Below are 18,065 nucleotides of genomic sequence, written 5' to 3'. Positions count from 1 at the left end.
ATAATAATAATAATAATAAATAAATAAATGTGATAGTTTTGTATGTAATGTGCTGCCCGCAACCCTTTTGGTGCGGAGGGAGTGACAAGGGTGACCTAGATAGTCTGAAATAAATAAATGTACAAACTTAAAAAAGAAAGATTCACTGGTGAAATCCTCAGGCCAGTTTTGGACATCCAGGCCTCATGAATTTTGGAAGATGAGATGCTTTAGATGAGACCATGAACAGGGTGATTTGTGTGCTCACTCAGACAGCTGCCCTAATGCTGTCGATGGATTACTTCAGAGCCCCTACTCTCTCCCCACCACATTTTTTTTAATATTTAAAGCAGACTAGGGGCATGTCTATGTGTGGGGAAAGCCCCAGGGTGGCTCTGCAATGGTGCTCCACCGGACAGGGTGGAGGGGGCGGGCCAGCGAGCCGAATAGCCGCTGGAATACCGCTGTGTTTCTCCCGCGTGGGGTGAAGGAAATGCTTGGCAGGGAAAGCCCCTCAAGGGAAGGTGGAAAAAAACCGGGGAGGGACGCGTGATAAACATCTGTAATTTGATGTTTACTAAAGACAGATTTTGTTCAAGTTAAATATATTTTTGCAAGTTGATTCTAATTCAGCCCCATAGGACCCACACAAGTAGAAGTTATACTCTCTGAGAATTTCCAGAAGGGTGCCCTCCACGTGAGGGGCCCTCAAATGAGAATCCTGCCCTGAGCCTTTTAGGGCTCATCTACATCAAGCAGGATATTCCACTATGAAAGCAGTGTATAAAAGGCAGGAGCCACACTGCTGCTTAATAGCGGTATTGAAGTGCATTGACAACTGTTGGGGCCCGTTGAGACGTACTACCCTATTTCTGTGATTCTAAGATGCACTTTTCCCCCCATATAAACATCTCTAAAAATGGGGTGCGTCTTAGAATCGTGGGTGTGTCTTAGGGTTTTATTTTCTGTTGGTGGTACTGAAATTAGTGTGCGTCTTACAATCGATGGCATCTTACAATCGAACAAATATGGTATATACCGCTTTCATACTGCTACATCCTGCTTGGTGTGGCTCCTGCCTTTTATATATTGCTTTCATAGTGGAACATCCTGCTTAGTGTAAGCTGACCACATGAAAAAGAGGACAGGGCTCCTGTATCTTTAACAGTTGTATTGAAAAGGAAATTTCTGGAGGTGTCATTTGTATATATGGAGAACCTGGTGAAATTCCCTCTTCATCACAGCAGTTAAAGCTGCAGGTGCCCTCCCCTCTTTTAAATCTGGTCACTCTGGTATAGCTCCTGCACCTTTAACTGTGGTGATGAAGAGGGAATTTCACCAGGAGTGACATGCATACAAATGACACCTGCTGAAATCCCCTTTTCTATGCACCTGTTAAAGGTACAGGAGCCCTGTCCTCCTTTTCATATGGTCACCCTAGTGCAGATGAGCCCTCAGAGTCATAAAAAAAGGCCCTGTAAGGGCTCCGTGTGATGGGTATTTGGGGCAAGATTCCTGTTTCTTTGATCTTCTTAATCAGGAAGGGAGCCTTGTTTTTTAACATCTCTTTGGTGGGGAGGGGAGTGGAATAAACAAAACAATTTGTATGTCTGAGGAAGCCCTGTACACTACTCCCTCCCCCAGGGATGAAATCCCACATGCAATTCCTCGATGTCTGGCTGGAAACGATTAAAAAGTAGCTCTTTCCTCTAACTCAGTGCGAGAAACCCAAACTGCCACAGCGAGAGATAACCTTTTCCGGATGAATGATGTCTTCGTGTTCAAAAGGCTTCGCACTCGCCGAGGGATTATCATTGCTGTCAAAGAAATTGCAAAGCAGCGAAAAAGAGGAGGAGGAAATATGGAGCTTTGTCTGCTGGGCGTACTGCTAGAATTGCTAATCCTGAGGAAAGGGCATGGTAATGGAGCTGTTTGGGGGGCAACGAAGAGTTGGACGATCCGGGATGTTTTCAGACAGAGGCCTCCTGGGGTTACCAATTTTTTTTAAAAAAAAATTAAATTGTGGAATTATTCTATCTTCTCCTTAACAGATATTATGTAGTAAAAAAAAAAGACAGAAGAAGCAATGGAAAAACATGGGAATGTTGCGAGTGGAAGATGATATCATCTGGACACTCCATGAAATTCGATGAATGAGGCAGGGTGATGGCAGAGTAAAAACCTTGTTTGGAAGCACACACATTAGTGTGTCTCACCATCAGGACTATTTTCTATGTCTGTGTGAATTCAAGATTTGCGTAAGGGAAAGACTGGACCAATGGCAGCCGGCCCTGCAATTAGGCAGAGTGAGGCAGTCACCTCAGGCTACAGCTGCTTGGGTGTCGTGGAGGGGGTGCCAGGGGCCGCCCTCTAGCTGTGTATGTTCCAGGCCACCTGTCCTGCACTCCCTAAGCTAGCCTGTTGCCCTCAGGTGAGGTGGAGCATGCTGTTCCCATCACCAGTGGTGAAGAAAGACCCAGATGCCAGTCCAGTCAGTTCCGTACATGGAATGGGGAGGTGACATTTTGTTCTTCACCTCAGGCAGCAAAAAGTGTTGAGCCAGCCCTGATGGCTGGGAAGAGAGACAAGAACACATATACTGTTGAGTAATTAAAAGTGGGCCCCATGTTGATGCCCATAAATAAAAGTGGAACCTCAGCCTGAAGAATACTAGCATGGAAGAGTCTGTTACTACGGAAGCAATGGCTGAGAGGTGGGTGGGTGGGTGAGGAACATGAGGCACAAGAAGATGGCCACTAGAAGCTCTAAGGCAGAGTCAAGATGGCGGAACGTTTGAGAGTTGGGAACCTTGTAAGTGTGGGGTGGTTGGTGGGGCTCAGGCTGAGAGGATGTTAATGTCTATTTCTCTTCTCCATCAGCGGTCATCACACACCGACTCATTCTTGCTTCTGGGGAGCAGGCTTCACTTCCCTGTGAAACAGTGAACCCTCATATCCGTGTATTCTGGTTCCCTCTGAATTCCAGATGTGCCAACATCAGTCAAGGTAGTGTGGAAATAACCTGGAACCCTACTAAATATGAGGTGAATCCTCTTCGGTTCAACCAACGCCTGATATATCAGACTCCAAAATCTTTACTCCTCAAGAATCTGGTCATGAGTGATGCGGGTACCTATATCTGTATTCTCCCCAATCGGTCAGAAACTCACACCATCCTGCAGGTGACTCCAGGTATGTATCCAAGAGATCACCTTCTACCTAATAACCCATTTATAATCTCTCAGGTGCCCCTTAAAAATGCCATCTATTACATCAGGGGTGGGCAGAAGGAGATCTTCAGATGTTTTGGACTTCAACTCCCAGAAGCCTCTGCCAGCATGGCCAAAGGTAAAAAAAAATGCTTAGACTTGAAGTCCAAAACATCTGGATATCTACTGTCTGCCCACCCCTGTATTACAAGTTACAAAATCAAGACCAAATTTAATTCCAGTCCTCTCAGACCATACTAGCTTAAGTTTCATGTGGGAAGCTGTTTATTTGAAAGTATCCCATATCAATAATTTACCCTGTGCAAATGGGAAGACTAGATCAAGTCCTTTCCCTCAAGTCCTCTTTTTTTCTTTTGGTAGTAAACTTTTGATAGGGGGGTGGTTTCTGTGTCACGCGGGAGGGACACTTTAAACAAAAGTCTCTTTGTGAAATTTGAGCCCTTCAAGTCCTCTTTTTTTCTTTTGGTAGTAAACTTTTGATAGGGGGGTGGTTTCTGTGTCACGTGGGAGGGACACTTTAAACAAAAGTCTCTGTGTGAAATTTGAGTTGATTCAGCCCTCATGAAAGGACTGTGAGCCCCACAATGATATAAGTCTGACTTTATCCCAGGTTAAAACAACCAAGGATACAATCCTATGCACGTTTAGACAGAAAAATGGACTGCAACTCCCAGCAGGCCTTTTTCCTGTCCAAACATGCATAGGATTGCATTCTAATACACTTAGGTAAGAGTTCTCAGGGTCAAACTACATGTGATTATAATGCGCAGCAAGCAGTTACTTTGTTTGTTTTTTGCTAATTATAGGAGTGTGAGAAGAGTCCGAATTTTTATCAGGATTGCATTGTGCATGGAGAGGAGGGGTGGTTGATCTTTATCCTTCCCAAATGCAAGCTGGACAAAAATCCTAACCCCCATCCCCCGAAAATGCTTTGTTATGAGTCTTAGAAAAAAGATCATGTGGGTCAACATGTGAACTTTTTCTCTAAGCCCCATAGCTAGGTGCATATAGTGGTGCAGCCAGGTGGGAGATGAATTTTGTACATATCGTGACTGTATGGAAGGAACACTGGAGGCTGGAGGGAGGTTGTGGGCTCTCCCACACTAGAGGCCTTCAAGAGGCAGCTGGACAACCATCTGTCAGGGATGCTTTAGGGTGGATTCCTGCATTGAGCAGGGGATTGGACTCGATGGCCTTGTAGGCCCCTTCCAACTCTGCCATTCTATGATTCTATGATTTCAGGGGGGCTGTAAATCCATTCTGGGGTTTATTCAGAACCAGCCAGAACCCTAAAGGATCTATCCAAAGTGCTGAACCCTATCCACAAAATGGGTTCAGTACCTTGGATTGATCCTTTAGAGTTCTGGCTGGTTCTGACTGACACCCAGAATGGATTCACAGCCCCACCTAAATCGGAGCCACCAGCCTCCACTGGGAAGGGATTGACCTCCCCTCCCTATGCTCTGTGACCCCAATAGCAATGTGGGTGCATGCACACCCCTGTAATTCATTAAAGAGAAACTAAAGACATCGCTGCAAGCGATTCACTGAACGTCACATGTAGTTTGTCCTTCAGCGTTTGTCTCAACACCCTGGAACTCCTTTTGTTTGGATTCAGAATCATCCAAGCCCCATGTTTTAACAAATCGTTTTCTGAAGCTTTGAGCACCATCAGACGGGGGGGAAATCGCGTTTTCCTACCGTTGTTTTTCTGTCTCACAATAGGGATGAGCAGCTTCCTTTTTCTTCACATGGGGAGCAAAGAGGGAGCAAGCCACCACCATGTGGCCCATTCAGGGGGTGTTTTTATTGCGTTATTTTTCCTGCACATAGCAGGAAATGGTGGCAAGTTTTGCTTCAATTAAAAAAAAAATATGCCTCGCAATTGAAAGGACAGATGTGCCTTGCAAGCTGTCAGTTCTTGTTATGGGGGTGAGAGAGAACATGCTTTACATGCAGAAAGCCTCGTGTTCAATTCCTGACATCTCTCTTTAGGGGGGAAAACAATCAGATAGGAAAGACATCCACCTGAGGTCGTGGAATTCAGCTGCCAATCAGAGTAGAGCAATACTGGATCAGATGGACACATAGTCTGACCTGATGTGCCTTCCAAATGGGGGGGGGGGAATGTACAAAGTGGCCAGCAGCCAAAGATCTGAGATTAGAATCTTCCTATCTCAAGGACTCAGCTTTGCCGTTTTCCCCAGATGGAGCAGCAGAAGGAGAAGGCGTCAGCAAGTGGGAAGGTGGCGGGGGAGAACTGGCAGTTTCAACCAGCATTTGCCTTTGCAGATAGACTTGTCTGCTGATTCAGCTCCAAAGATGGGCTGACATAAGAAGAACCGTGCTGGATCAGGCCAAGGGTCCATCTAGTCTAGCACTCTATTCACACAGTGGCCTGTAGGAAGCCCACAAGCAGGACACGTGTGCAACAGCACCCTCCAACCCATGTTCTTCAGCAACTTGGGCTTACTGCCTCTGCTAGTGGAGGTAGCCATTAGGACTAGTAGCCACTAATAACCTTCTCCTCCAGGAATTTATTCTACCCCCTTTCAAAGCCATCCATATTGGTGGCCTTCGCTACATATTGTAATGTAAAAGCAAAAGAAAATGCTTTTTGCACTTGCATGCTATTTCACTATGCCACGGTGCCACCTAGAGGTTATGAAGCTGAAGCGCAGGAAAGGAAACAATCTTCATGTACTGCTCGGATCTCAATTCTGCGACAAAACCAAAAATAGATACAGCAGATTAAACTCTTAAAAATAAAAGCTCTTAAATATAAAACCCAAAAACTAAAAAATTGGGGAAATGAAAAGTTGAAAACGCTGTCCCGTGACGCCTACACTGTGGTCTTTTCAGCACCAGGACAGCTTCACTGGGAAGGGCTTTTCACAGCCAGGGTGCCACCCACTGAAATAGGTCTCTCCTTTAGTAGCCACCCAGTTCACCTCATTCATCAGGGGCACATGAAGAAGGATCTCTGAAAATGACTTTAGGGTCCAGGTGGTATATATGGGAGGAGATGATCCTTCGGGCAACATGTCCCCAAGCCATTTGGAACATTAAAAGTTAATGACAACCATTTAAACTGGGCCGAGAAACAGACTAGAAGTCAGTGCAGATCACAAAGTGTCAAATGATCATACTGACCAAACGGTGCCTCATAACTGTCGCCACTGCTACCAGGTACACACCCAGAGCAGAGGGACCATCAAAGGAGGGGGCTCACCACAGGGTACTTTACTGAGACCCCCCTCAAGCCTGGAGCTGGCAAGCAAGACCACATTACACCCGTACTTTTTCAGCTGCACTGGCTGCTAGTCCACATCCAGGCCTGATTCAAAGTGCTGGTATTAACATTCAAAGCCTTAAACAGCTTATCTAAAGGAACAGCTTATCTAAAGGAACTCCCATATGTATCTGCCCAGACCCAAAGATCATCCTCAGGGGTCCTTCTCCGTGAGCCCCTGCCAGAGAAAGTGAGGCAGGTGGCTACCAGGAGGAGGGCCTTCTCTGCTGTGGCACCCCGGCTGTAGAATGAGCTCCCTAGACAGGGTTGCCTGGCACCTTCATTATACTCTTTTTGACACCAGACCTTTTTATTTTTAAATCTCTGCATTGCGGCTTGGATTTATTCTGGTTGTACTTTTATCCTGTGTTTTATATTGTGGTTTAAGTTTTGCACTTTAAATGGTACTTTATGGTTTTAATTTTTGTGAACCGCCTGGAGAGCTTTGGCTATTGGGTGGTGTAGAAAGGCAATAAATAAATGAATAAATCCCCTTTCCTCTTCTCTCTTCAGGCTGCCACAACCATCTTTTTGTCTCCTACCGGCAGCTCAATCTGTTCTCTTTGCAGCTGAGCTGCCACCACTGTGGCTTGCCAGGCAAGACAGATGCTTTTCGTTGGACGCTGAATTCAAGGCGACTGGGCACCCCCCGTTGGGCTAACAAGAACAATTCTGGCTCTTCCGTGACATTGTATCCCATCCGGCCAGTGGTTTGGGGACGCTGGGAGTGCCATTCTGTTGCCAATCCTGCTTGGGTCTCCGAAATTTGCTTGACTCCACCTACAGGACAAAAGGACGCAGGTAAATTTAAATTACATCATAGGCGACTGCCTACGCCTGGACTCTAAGATGGCTGCTATGGTTTAAAGAGTTGCACTGATAGGGATAGACAAATCCATTAAATCCAGCTTCACATTTTTCCAACATTTGTTCCATCGCATTTCCAAATCAGTTTACAAATTAGGGGCCAGGCTTTATTCAACAAGTGTGCCCCCTCTGCTTTTTCCCAAAATTGAACTGGAGGGTTCTCAACATTAGGGTGACCATATGAAAAGGAGGACAAGGTTCCTGTATCTTCAACAGTTGTATTGAAAAGGGAATTTCATAGGTGTCATTTGTATATATGGAGAACCTGGTGAAATCCCCTCTTTATCACAACAGTTAAAGGTGCAGGAGCTATACTAGAGTGACCAGATTTAAAAGAGGGCAGGGCACCTGCAGCTTTAACTGTTGTGATGAAGAGGAAATTTCCCCAGATTCTCCATATATACAAATGACACCTGCTGAAATCCCCTTTTCAAATACAACTGTTGAAGATACAGGAGCCCTGTCCTCCTTTTCATATGGTCACCCTACTCAACATTAGGGGTGGGGGGAAACGGCCTCTGATCTTTTTGTGTTCAAAACAGGCTTTCTCAGGTAGCAACAAACAGCGACCTTGTGATTTTTAATTGAAAAGGGAATGTCATTGAAAAGAATAGGTTGCAATAAAACTGTACTATCTAGCGGCAGAATGAAAAGAAACCCCGTCATAACTAGATACTGGATTACCTTTGTGTTATAAAAACACAAGATTGATGGGGAAAGGGCGGGAGACATCTTGTTTGTTTACGATGTCATGAAATCGAACCAGGAGTGGCCAATCATGAGCATGCTATAAATTGCTCATTTTGAGATCCCCAAAGTTTCTTGGCCCTGAAAAGGAGGTAAGTCCTCCAGCAACTCCTCTTACCCTAGCCAGAATTTGCATACAGAAGTGTGTGTGTGGGGGGGGGGGGGAATAGAGCCTCCTCATTTCCTGCACCCAGTTCCTTGAGAGGAATTTTGGATGGCCACTTCTGCATCCCCCTAAAAGAGGAAGTCATAGAATCATAGAATAGTAGAGTTGGAAGGGGCCTACAAGGCCATCAAGTCCAACCGCCTGCTCAGTGCAGGAATCCACCCTAAAGCATACCACCACCCCAAAAGAGGTCAGAAGAGGATACAGCTTTGTATAAAATGTGCACATGCAAATCAGCCCCAGCCAGACTGGCTAATGGTGAGGAATGATGGGAGTAGTGGTTCATCAACAGCTGTAGGGCCGCACATTCCCCACCCCGATCTGTGACGTCACCAAGACACCTCTGACTAGGGTGACCATATTTTGGAAACCAAAAAGGAGGACAAAATGGCCGCCCTCAGGAGGCGTGGCCACCCCAACATGCCCACCCCCAAGGCGGAGCCAACTCAACATGTCCGGCCCCCAAGGGGGTGTGGCCTCAGTCACATTTATTTATTTATTACATTTTTATACTGCCCAATAGCCGAAGCTCTCTGGGTGGTTCACAAAAAGTAAATGATAGCAACTAATGAGGTTATATTAGGGCGTGGAAAAGTAAAGGATAACTGGCATTATTAATATCATATTATCAGCATCAACAGCAAGAGACGGAGCCTTATTAATATTAAAATCACCATGCATTACAACACCGGCAAGAGACGCAGCCTTATTAATATTAAAATCACCATGCAAGAGACGGAGCCTTATTATAGCATCACCACCCATTATCAACAGCAAGATTATTATTATTATTATTATTGTTTATTTATATAGCACCATCAATGTGGTGCTGTACAGAGTAAACAGTAAATAGCAAGACTCTGCCGCATAGGCTTACAATCTAATGATTGTAAGGAGCATTTTTAACATTATCACCACCCATTATCACATCACCAGCAGAAGGAGTTTTATTAGCATCACCACCCATTATCTGGACACGTAGATACTGGGAAATAAGTTTGCATGGTCTTGCAACCCGGGCTAGTTTCCCTGGACCCCAAGCCTTGGTCAAATGTACCTGTTTCCCCACACATCCAGCATGGGAGCCCAGCCATCTAGCATGGGGAAAAGTCCTGCAATAATAATAATAATAATGGAAACACACTCTGTGTACACTCAGAGGAGCTTTAATATACTTCATTATATTTAGCACTTTAAAAATATGGACAAATGGAAGAGAAGGAGCATTTACATCACCATTTCCATTTTTCAGGGACAAAACTTGTAAAAAATAGCCATTTTAAAGTGGTTAAAGCAATGAAGCCCCTCTCTCAAGCTCTAGTCTCCCCCCCCCGCCTTTCCCTAGCCCTGCATCCCAGCCTCTCCCCCCTCCACCTCACCATTATTATTATTATTATTATTATTATTATTATTATTATTATTATTATTATATTTTATTATTATTATTATTATATTATTATTATTATCACCACCCCCATGCCAAATTAGGGAGGATGGTGGCCTTGCCTTGTCCTACCTTTTCCCACGTTGTCGTTGCAGAGTTGCCTCCTCCCTCCTCACCTCGTGTCCTGCTGCTGCCTGGTGCGTGGCTGGTGGATGTCCTCCACCTTCCTTCCGCTTCCGCTTGACCGGCCCACGCCTTGCTCTGCCAGGTTGTCCCCGGCTTCCCTTGTCCTCCTGATGACCACCTTGGTCCGCCACCAGGCTGCTTCCCCCCCCCACTGCTTGTTCTGCCCCCCCCCCCCGTTGCCTTGCCACAAGCGGCGGCGGGCGGGCGGCACAAGCGGCGGCACTTGCACCGTACCAGGCCGCACCGGGTCGGGCCGCGCCAGGCCATGCCGGGCCGCCCGCCTCGCTGCTGCTTCTCCTCGCCGCCTGCGGCCGCGCCAAAACGGGCCGCGCCAGGCCGCGCCGGGACGGGCCGCGCCGCCCGCCTCGATGCCTGCTTGCTGTGGCCGCGCCAGGACGGGCCGCGCCGGCGCCGCCCGCCTGGTTCCGGCGCTGGCTTGCTGCTGCGGCCGCCTGCGGCCGGGCCGCACCATGCCGCGCCGCCCGCGCCCTCGATGGCTGCTGCGGCCGCCTACGAGGCCGCGCCGGGCCGCGCTGGCCGCCTCAATGCCTGCTTGCTGCGGTCGCGCCGGGCCGGGCCGCGCCAGGCCACGCCGGCGCCGCCCGCCTCGATGGTTCCGGCGCTGGCTTGCTGCTGCGGCCGGGCCGCGCCAGGCCACGCCGGGCCCGCGCCGCCCGCGCCCTCGATGGCTGCTGTGGCCGCCTGCGACCAGGCCGCGTCGGGCCGCGCCAGGCCGCGCCGCGCCGGCCGCCTCGATGCCTGCTTGCTGCGGCCGCGCCGGTACCGCCCGCCTCGATGGTTCCGGCGCTGGCTTGCTGCTGCGGCCGGGCCGCGCCGCCTGCGCCCTTGATGGTTCCGCTGCTGCGGCCGCCTGCGACCAGGCCGCGCCGGGCCGCTCGCCGCCTCCGCCCACCTCTGCCTTGCTTGCCTTGGATTAAGAAGACGGCCACCGAAAATGCTGCAGGCAGGTAAGGGCGGCCGCGGCCGAGTCTCCCCCCACCCCGGTGTTTCAGCGGCCCACTCCGGATCCTCCGGATCGTGTGGTTTCCCCGGTGGTTACCGGAGTAATCCGGTGCCTATAGTCACCCTACCTCTGACAGCCCTTGAAATAGAGGATTCTCCTCTCTGTGAAGTAGGACACTGTTACGTGATGTGCTCTCATTAGACGCATTTACAAACTTGCACACATTCTAATGAGATTTACACCCGCTTATATTATAAGGAATCTTTTGACATTGGCAATAGAGCGTCTGTGGCGAAGTAAGGCGATTCTTACTCAAGAAACTTACAGAACTGAAGAGGATAACTCCACAATGGCACATTTATTGAGGTTGAAACAAATACAAAGGCACAAGCTAGTTTTGGGGAAATTAGCTGAGCAAGTAGAGGCTTAGAAGCAGTTTCAAGACTGAAAAATAGACTTTTTGAGACTTAAGAGCATACACAAACAGACAGCAGGGGAAAGGGTAGAGGGAATCCTTAAAGGCAGTATACCTTTCCTTGGGCTGGAGCCCTTTCCTGTAGACCAGAACTGGGGAGCATTGCAACTTCTGGTCTTAGGTGAAGAGGAAAAGAATACAGCGAGGCAAAGCACTCACCCATGGCAGCTTGAATGTGTAGTATGCTTTGTGTTTCTGGTTTGAGAGAGAGAGAGGGAGCTAGGGTGACCATATGACCGGGTTTTTGATGGCAAATCCGGGTGGGGAGGGGAAATCCGGATTTTTTTTCAAAGAACAGCTCTAATGGGAATTAACAAAAATGCTTATAACTCCTTCATTTTTTAAGATAAAGACATGAAACTTGGCACAATGGTAGCTCTTAGGAAGCGCTTTAGTCATACCAAATTTGAAACAGATCCGTTCATCCATTGATTTTTTAGGAATTTTTTTAAAATTGAGGTTTTAAAATTATTTTTTTAAATCGTCATTTTTAAAGATAAAGAGATGAAACTTTGCATCATGAAAGGATTTAGGTAGAGCTTTAGCCACTCCAAATTTGAAACAGATCCGTTCATCCATTGATTTTTTAGGAATTTTTTAAAAAATTTAGGTTTTAAAATTATTATTTTTAAAATCGTCATTTTTAAAGATAAAGAGATGAAACCTTGTACCATGATAGGATTTAGGTAGAGCTTTAGCCACACCAAATTTGAAACAGATCTGTTCATCCATTGATTGTTTAGGATTTTTTTAAAAAATGAGGTTTTAAAATTATTATTTTTAAGCTGTCATTTTTAAAGATAAAGAGCTGAAAGTTGGCACCATGATAGCTTTTAGGTAGAGCTTTAGCCATACCAAATTTGAAACAGATCTGGGGCCAGTAGCAAACCCTGTTAACAACAACAGCAGTATGCAATGAGTGAAGATACAGTCAGAAAAGATATTTGAGGGAAGGGGAGAATGTAACACACAGAGTATAGCAAAAGCTTCAAAGTACAGCAAAACCTACAAAAGTAGGAGTGAGTGAAGTTAATTTCAGATACATTGAATCTCTCACTTGTTGTTTTTTTCAGTGATTTTAACATTAAGATGTTATGTAGAACAGATTTGTCTTAAATGTGTGCTGTAAAATCAGACATGTGACCAAGGCTATGTTCAGGTGGGCATGCCCCCTTGGTACTGGACACGCCCCCTTGGGGGTGACCATGTTGTCCTCCTTTTTGGTTTCCAAAATATGGTCACCCTAAGCTAGCTTCTCCCCCCTCCCCCAAACCTGAGGGTCTCTGTATGATTTTATCTAAAGATCTACTTGCTATGGGAACAAAAGAGAGTTCAGCAACAGGGCTGCATTAGCATGTGTATGACCAGGTATGACTCTTGCCATCCAGCATTCATATTCTGCTTAGTTTTACCCCTACCTTTGTCTCTGGGGAATGCATTTGAAGAAGTCTGTCAGGAAATGGTTACTTGACCCAGGCCTTTTGTGAATGCTCTCAGTCTGTAGGTGGGGTTTTGGGTTGTTTCAAAATGGAGTCAGTGCTGCTCACAGAAGCTACCTTGTAACAACACTCTAGTGGGGTTGGTGGGAGAAGCAGGTTTGACAACATATTTCTCTTTCAACTTCAGAAGAAGGGAGGGCAATGGGGTATTTTGACACAACAAGGTGAACATTGCCGTGTATTGATTTCTAATTTCAAAGGCACTCCCCGAATCCTTCAGGAAGAATTTCCGTCTGCTAAGCCCGCCTCTTTGACATCATCCCACTGGGCAGTTCCTACCATCACGACGACTACAGAAGCTGCACCTGCCTGGAGTGACGTGAATGGGTTTCCATTGGGCTGGGCATCGCTATTGGTTGGGCTGGTTCTGGTACTAGCAATGGCCATGTGGCTGTGGAAGAGAAATGTGATAGGCAGGTGAGTCCAGGTGTTTTTAATGGAGAGGCTGGGTGGAGGAAATGGTTTTAGGAATTCCCCCTTCCCCTACTTTGGCGGGATTACCCTATTTCCCTCCCAGATGGGTGGAGGTAGACCTTGGTTATTTAGTGGTGTGGGGAAAATACACTGTGCATGCTTAGAGACTTCTCTCCTTTATAATTGTCTCATATTGTATTGAAGCTTCATCCCACGTACCTGTTTCCCTCAAATTATCCCCATAGCGTAAAGCTGTTGTCATCGTTGTTGTTGTTAGCTACCGTATTTCTTCGATTGTAAGACGCCATCGATTGTAAGACGCACACTAATTTCAGTACCACCAACAGAAAAAAAACCCTAAGACACACCCACGATTCTAAGACTCACCCCATTTTTAGAGATGTTTATATGGGGAAAAAAGTGTGTCTTAGAATTGAAGAAATAGGGTAAATCACACCCTAGGCAGCAATGCTCCTAAGTTCCTTTGAATACCAGGAAAGGGTTTAAGGGGAAGAAATGTAAAAAATCATTAAAAAAATCAACGGATGACCCAATCCAATTCAAATGTATTATGCTTAAAGCTCTATTACTATGCCAGTTTTGATGTCTTTATCTTTAAGCATTTGTTTAATTTGTACTTTAAACTTATCAAATCATCCTCTTGCGCCCCCAGTGGTCGCTCGGGAAACAACAAATGATTCGCTCCTAAAAAGATAGTAAAATAGGTCGGGTCTTTTGGCTTTAAAGCACAATTAAAGCAGGATGCATTGGGGACCTTCACAGTTAAAGCAGATTATAAGCTGGAAAACTTCAGAGTCCTTTGCATGCAATTCGCAGTGATTGCACAGTATAACCCTGGTGTGCTGAAGCTATTGGACTGAGCTTTAGCACTGGACACTGGTTCTGTGCCTCAGCCCTGTTTTTAGGGAGCTCAGAGATAAAGTGTGTGACCCCAACATTGACAGTTGCAGAGCTGGGGGGAAATTGCTGCCTCAGACTCTGGGGAGCCAGGGCTCTTTACAGTCCAAAGTACTGGCCTAGCTGGACTAATAAGGGACTGAATCAGTAGAAGTCAGCTTCTTCTGTTCCTTCCTGGTAGCCCGATAGAATTTAAGGCCAAAACCGACGTGTTATTATGGTCAGCCCAGAAATGCCACTGAATTGGCACTCGCATATGATGTCATCACATTGTGCCTTTCTTGGCTCCCTAGGATTGGCTTTCACCGGTCAGGTGGGAAAATATACAATATAAAAACAGGCTCAGTTCTGCTGCCCCTTTCACATCCCTGATGCCATCTATGTGTTGGGTCCGGTCACATTTCACAATTGCATCGAGTGGGGGAACTATATCATGTACAGCGGGCTTCCTCCTTCAGACCCCCCCACCCCACCCATGTATGGATGGCAGTGGGTGGAGCCAGCAAAGTCACTGGGGCGGGGCCAGTAAGCACAGTCGCTGTCTCCCCTTCATGCTGCTATAATTGTATAGCAAAAGGTTGTATAGCAAAAGGTTGAACACCGAATAAGGCTCATGATACCTTTCTAAATGCTCAGAGGAGAGGGAAGAACTCAGTACTGCTGCCCTCCTCAACCTGGTGCCCTCCAGAAGTTCTGGACATCAAGTCCCAACATTCCTGAACATTAGCCATGCTGGCTGGGGCTGATGGGAGTTGAAGTCCAAAAGCATCTAGAGTGCACCAGGCTGGGGAAAGGTTGCAATACAGGGTGCCATTTTCGCTGGTGTCCTTGCATCCATCATAATATGTAGCAATTGTAATTTCTTTCTAGGAAACGCAGAGGAAGGAAGGAATGGACAGGTGAGGAATGAGAAATTCTTCCTTTGTGTCATTTGTTTATAATTTAAAAAAAATGTTAGTCCACCTTATACCCACTAAAGTGGGTACAGAGATTAAAACAAACAAAGATCAACAATATACCCACCTGCCTGGTCACTGAAGTCATAGTAGGGCCTGCTCCTGGTGGTTCCACATGGACCTTTGGCCCAATTGGAGTCCACCAGGAGAAGAGCCTTTAGTGTGGTGCCCCACTTCTCTTTGGAACCCCCTGCCCCTGGAGGTCAGGCAGGCACCAACACTAGGCTGCTTCTGGCACCTCCTAAAAAAAATCATTTCCAGGAAGCTTTCCTCAACTGACCATCCACTGTATTTTATTGGTACTTTGTTTTAAATTGAACAATTATAATTTGCTGTTTTTAAACTTCTTTCTTTTTACTGTTTCACCCCTATGTTCACTGCTCTGGAATCTATTTTAGATATTGAGTGGTTTATAAATATAATAAATAAAGAAATGGCAATATATCAAGCAAAACAATACAAATAGCATTAAACTTTAAACAAATTAAAATGCCCAGACAGACATGGAATACTGGGCTCAAGTTACAGGGAGCAAGATTCTGGCTGGACATCAGGAAAAACATCCTGACTGTTAGAGCAGCACGACAATGGAACCAATGTCCTAGGGAGGTTGTGGGCTCTCCCACACTAGAGGTCTTCAAGAGGCAGCTGGACAGCCACCTGTCAGGGATGCTTTAAGGTGGATTCCTGCATTGAGCAGGGGGTTGGACTCAATGGCCTTATAGGCACCTTCCAACTCTACTAATCTATGATTGTACCAAAAGTTCTCTGAGAAGGGCCTCATCTGATGTGCAGGCAGGTTGATGTGGGAGAAGGTGCCCCTTCAGGTATTCGAATCCCAAATTGTTTAGAGCTTTAAAGGCAAGCACCACTTAAGAGCTTCACAGTCCAACAAACAAATGCGTCTTTTCTTGTTCAATTCATGTGACTGGGAGTTCCAAACATAGACAAAAACTTACTCAGTACATTCTTGCATGTGTATGAATTTAATTCAGGATATCTACGTGTATTTTCTCCCTCCCAAAAATAAGGACACAAGGTAGTTCATAATATCTAAAACCCTAAAAGCAGAATCAATAAATCCAAATATTTGATGAACATTAGAGTGCCACATTAACTTTTATATGGAGCCACCTGTAAACCCTTTTTTAAAACTCTTGCAAAACTGTTTCCAGGGAAACTGGGGAGAGAGCTTGGTAATGTCACAGGTATTAGCTAATCGGTACCAATCAGTGGCACCATTAGGGCAGGACTTTGGGGGCAGAAGTCCAATGCCCCAGGCAGCAGAGTGAGCAAGAGAGCCCTCAAATACACATTGAAGCAAATTAAATTCAAACATTACCATCTAAATTGGGGAGGGGAGGCTTAAAGGACCATTAAGCCCAGAATCTAAAATTACCAAACTGCACCACTGGATACCATCCATTGGCTGCTTGACCCTGGAGAAGAAAAGGTAGTTTGCATGGAACACTGAGAGGTTAATTCCAGACTGGCCCCACTGCCTATCTATCAGCCTCCAAAGCTCTGACCCTCCGGTTCTGCACTACCATCTCTTGGGCTGGATCAACTGTGGTGGTGGAAGCGGACTCCCCACCACCACACACTTCTTAGGGCAGCACCTCTAGCCTCCTGGTAAAGCTACACAAAGCGTCAGGGGTGAGCTGTGGTGTGGAGGAAGGGAGGATCCCCCCAAAATTGAGCAGAGCCCTTCCCCTCACAGAAAGCAGGTCCTGGATCTAAAGCGTTGTGTTCCTTTATTCCCCATTTCCTCCAACAACCTCTCAAATCTTAATCGCTATTTTTATTTGTACTTTGTTCATCATGACTTCGCAACCCCAAGATCGGGCTTCTCTGAGAAATTCAATCAGAACGAACAAGGAAATATGCGAAACCGAGAGTCTGGATAAGGTAAATTCTGGCTGGGCATCCCTGCAGCGGATCATAGATGGCAGGTTCAAGTAGTCCGTGTTGTGCTTTTTACTCATATCATGTGTTTTTCCCCATCCAGATATCTGTTTCCCTTCATTACGCCCAATTGCAACATCCCCGGAGGAAATCCAGCGCTGTTCGGACTCCAGACAGCACTACGGTGTATGCCGTGATTGTCTGAAATGGCTTCTGTCATTTCCCGCATACGTGCTGAGATCCAGCCACCATTTCCTGATTTACACAATTCTTCTTCCTTTTGCTGCGTCCCCTGAAGTTCTCCAGAAACATGCGACGCGACCCATCCATGACCTTTGCTCCTCAAACTCAACCACCTTTTGCCACCAAACTTGACTAACAATCTCCTGCTCCCTTAAACAGATCTTCCTTGTTGGGTGCTTCCAGAGGAGGCTTTTACCATACAATCGCACTGCCTCATTCACGGAATTTTATAGGAGGGCCAGATGACAATGTCTTCAGTTTGTAGCCTTATCAGAGACAAATTTCATAAAGCCCATAGTCCTCAATCACAACTAAGCTTATGCACCTGTAACTACATTTGTACATTTACATGTAAAGTTCCATGTAGCATTGTGGTGCTATAGATATAATAAAGAACATGCGAAGAGCCCTGCTGGATCAGACCAAGGGTCCATCTAGTCCAGCACTCTGTTCACACAGTAGCCAACCAGCCATTGGCCAGGGATGAACAAGCAGGACATGGTGCAACAGCACCCTCCCACCCATGTTCCCCAGCAACTGGTGCACTCAGGCTTATCACCTCGAATACTGGAGGTAGCACTTAGCCATCAGGGCTAGTAGCCATTGATAGCCTTTGCCTCCAGGGATTTATCCAACCCCCTTTTGAAGCCATCCAGATTGGTGGCCATCACTACATCTTGTGGTAGTGAGTTCCATAATTTAACTATGCGCTGTGTGAAGAAGTCCTTCCTTTTATTTGTCCTGGATCTCCCACCAAGGAGCTTCATGGGATGACCCCACTGGGTTCTAGTATTTTGAGAGAGGGAGAAAAATGTCTCCGTATCCACATTCTCCATACCAT

At 46.3% G+C, this 18,065-nt stretch overlaps 1 protein-coding gene across 2 annotated transcripts; it reads left to right on the top strand.

Annotated features, from left to right (window-relative positions):
- The first annotated feature begins 1,814 nt into the window (after positions 1-1,814).
- LOC134396904 (uncharacterized) lies at positions 1,815-17,854 on the top strand. 2 transcript variants are annotated; one of them, XM_063123509.1, is made up of 7 exons: positions 1,815-1,898; positions 2,859-3,170; positions 7,014-7,301; positions 12,989-13,205; positions 14,991-15,019; positions 16,917-16,984; positions 17,085-17,854. In XM_063123509.1, exons 1-7 carry the CDS (start codon positions 1,841-1,843, stop codon positions 17,184-17,186), a joined length of 1,074 nt encoding a protein of 357 aa, XP_062979579.1. In that variant the 5' UTR covers positions 1,815-1,840; the 3' UTR covers positions 17,187-17,854. The 2 variants fall into 2 exon arrangements, with proteins under 2 accessions (XP_062979579.1, XP_062979580.1); XM_063123510.1 differs by having other exon boundaries at positions 1,838-1,898; positions 2,965-3,170.
- The last annotated feature ends 211 nt before the right edge of the window (positions 17,855-18,065 follow it).

The sequence above is a fragment of the Elgaria multicarinata genome, chromosome 3 (genome assembly GCF_023053635.1).
Source record: "Elgaria multicarinata webbii isolate HBS135686 ecotype San Diego chromosome 3, rElgMul1.1.pri, whole genome shotgun sequence".
NCBI classification, from domain to species: Eukaryota; Metazoa; Chordata; class Lepidosauria; order Squamata; family Anguidae; genus Elgaria; species Elgaria multicarinata.
This window is presented reverse-complemented; position numbering and strand designations above follow the sequence as displayed.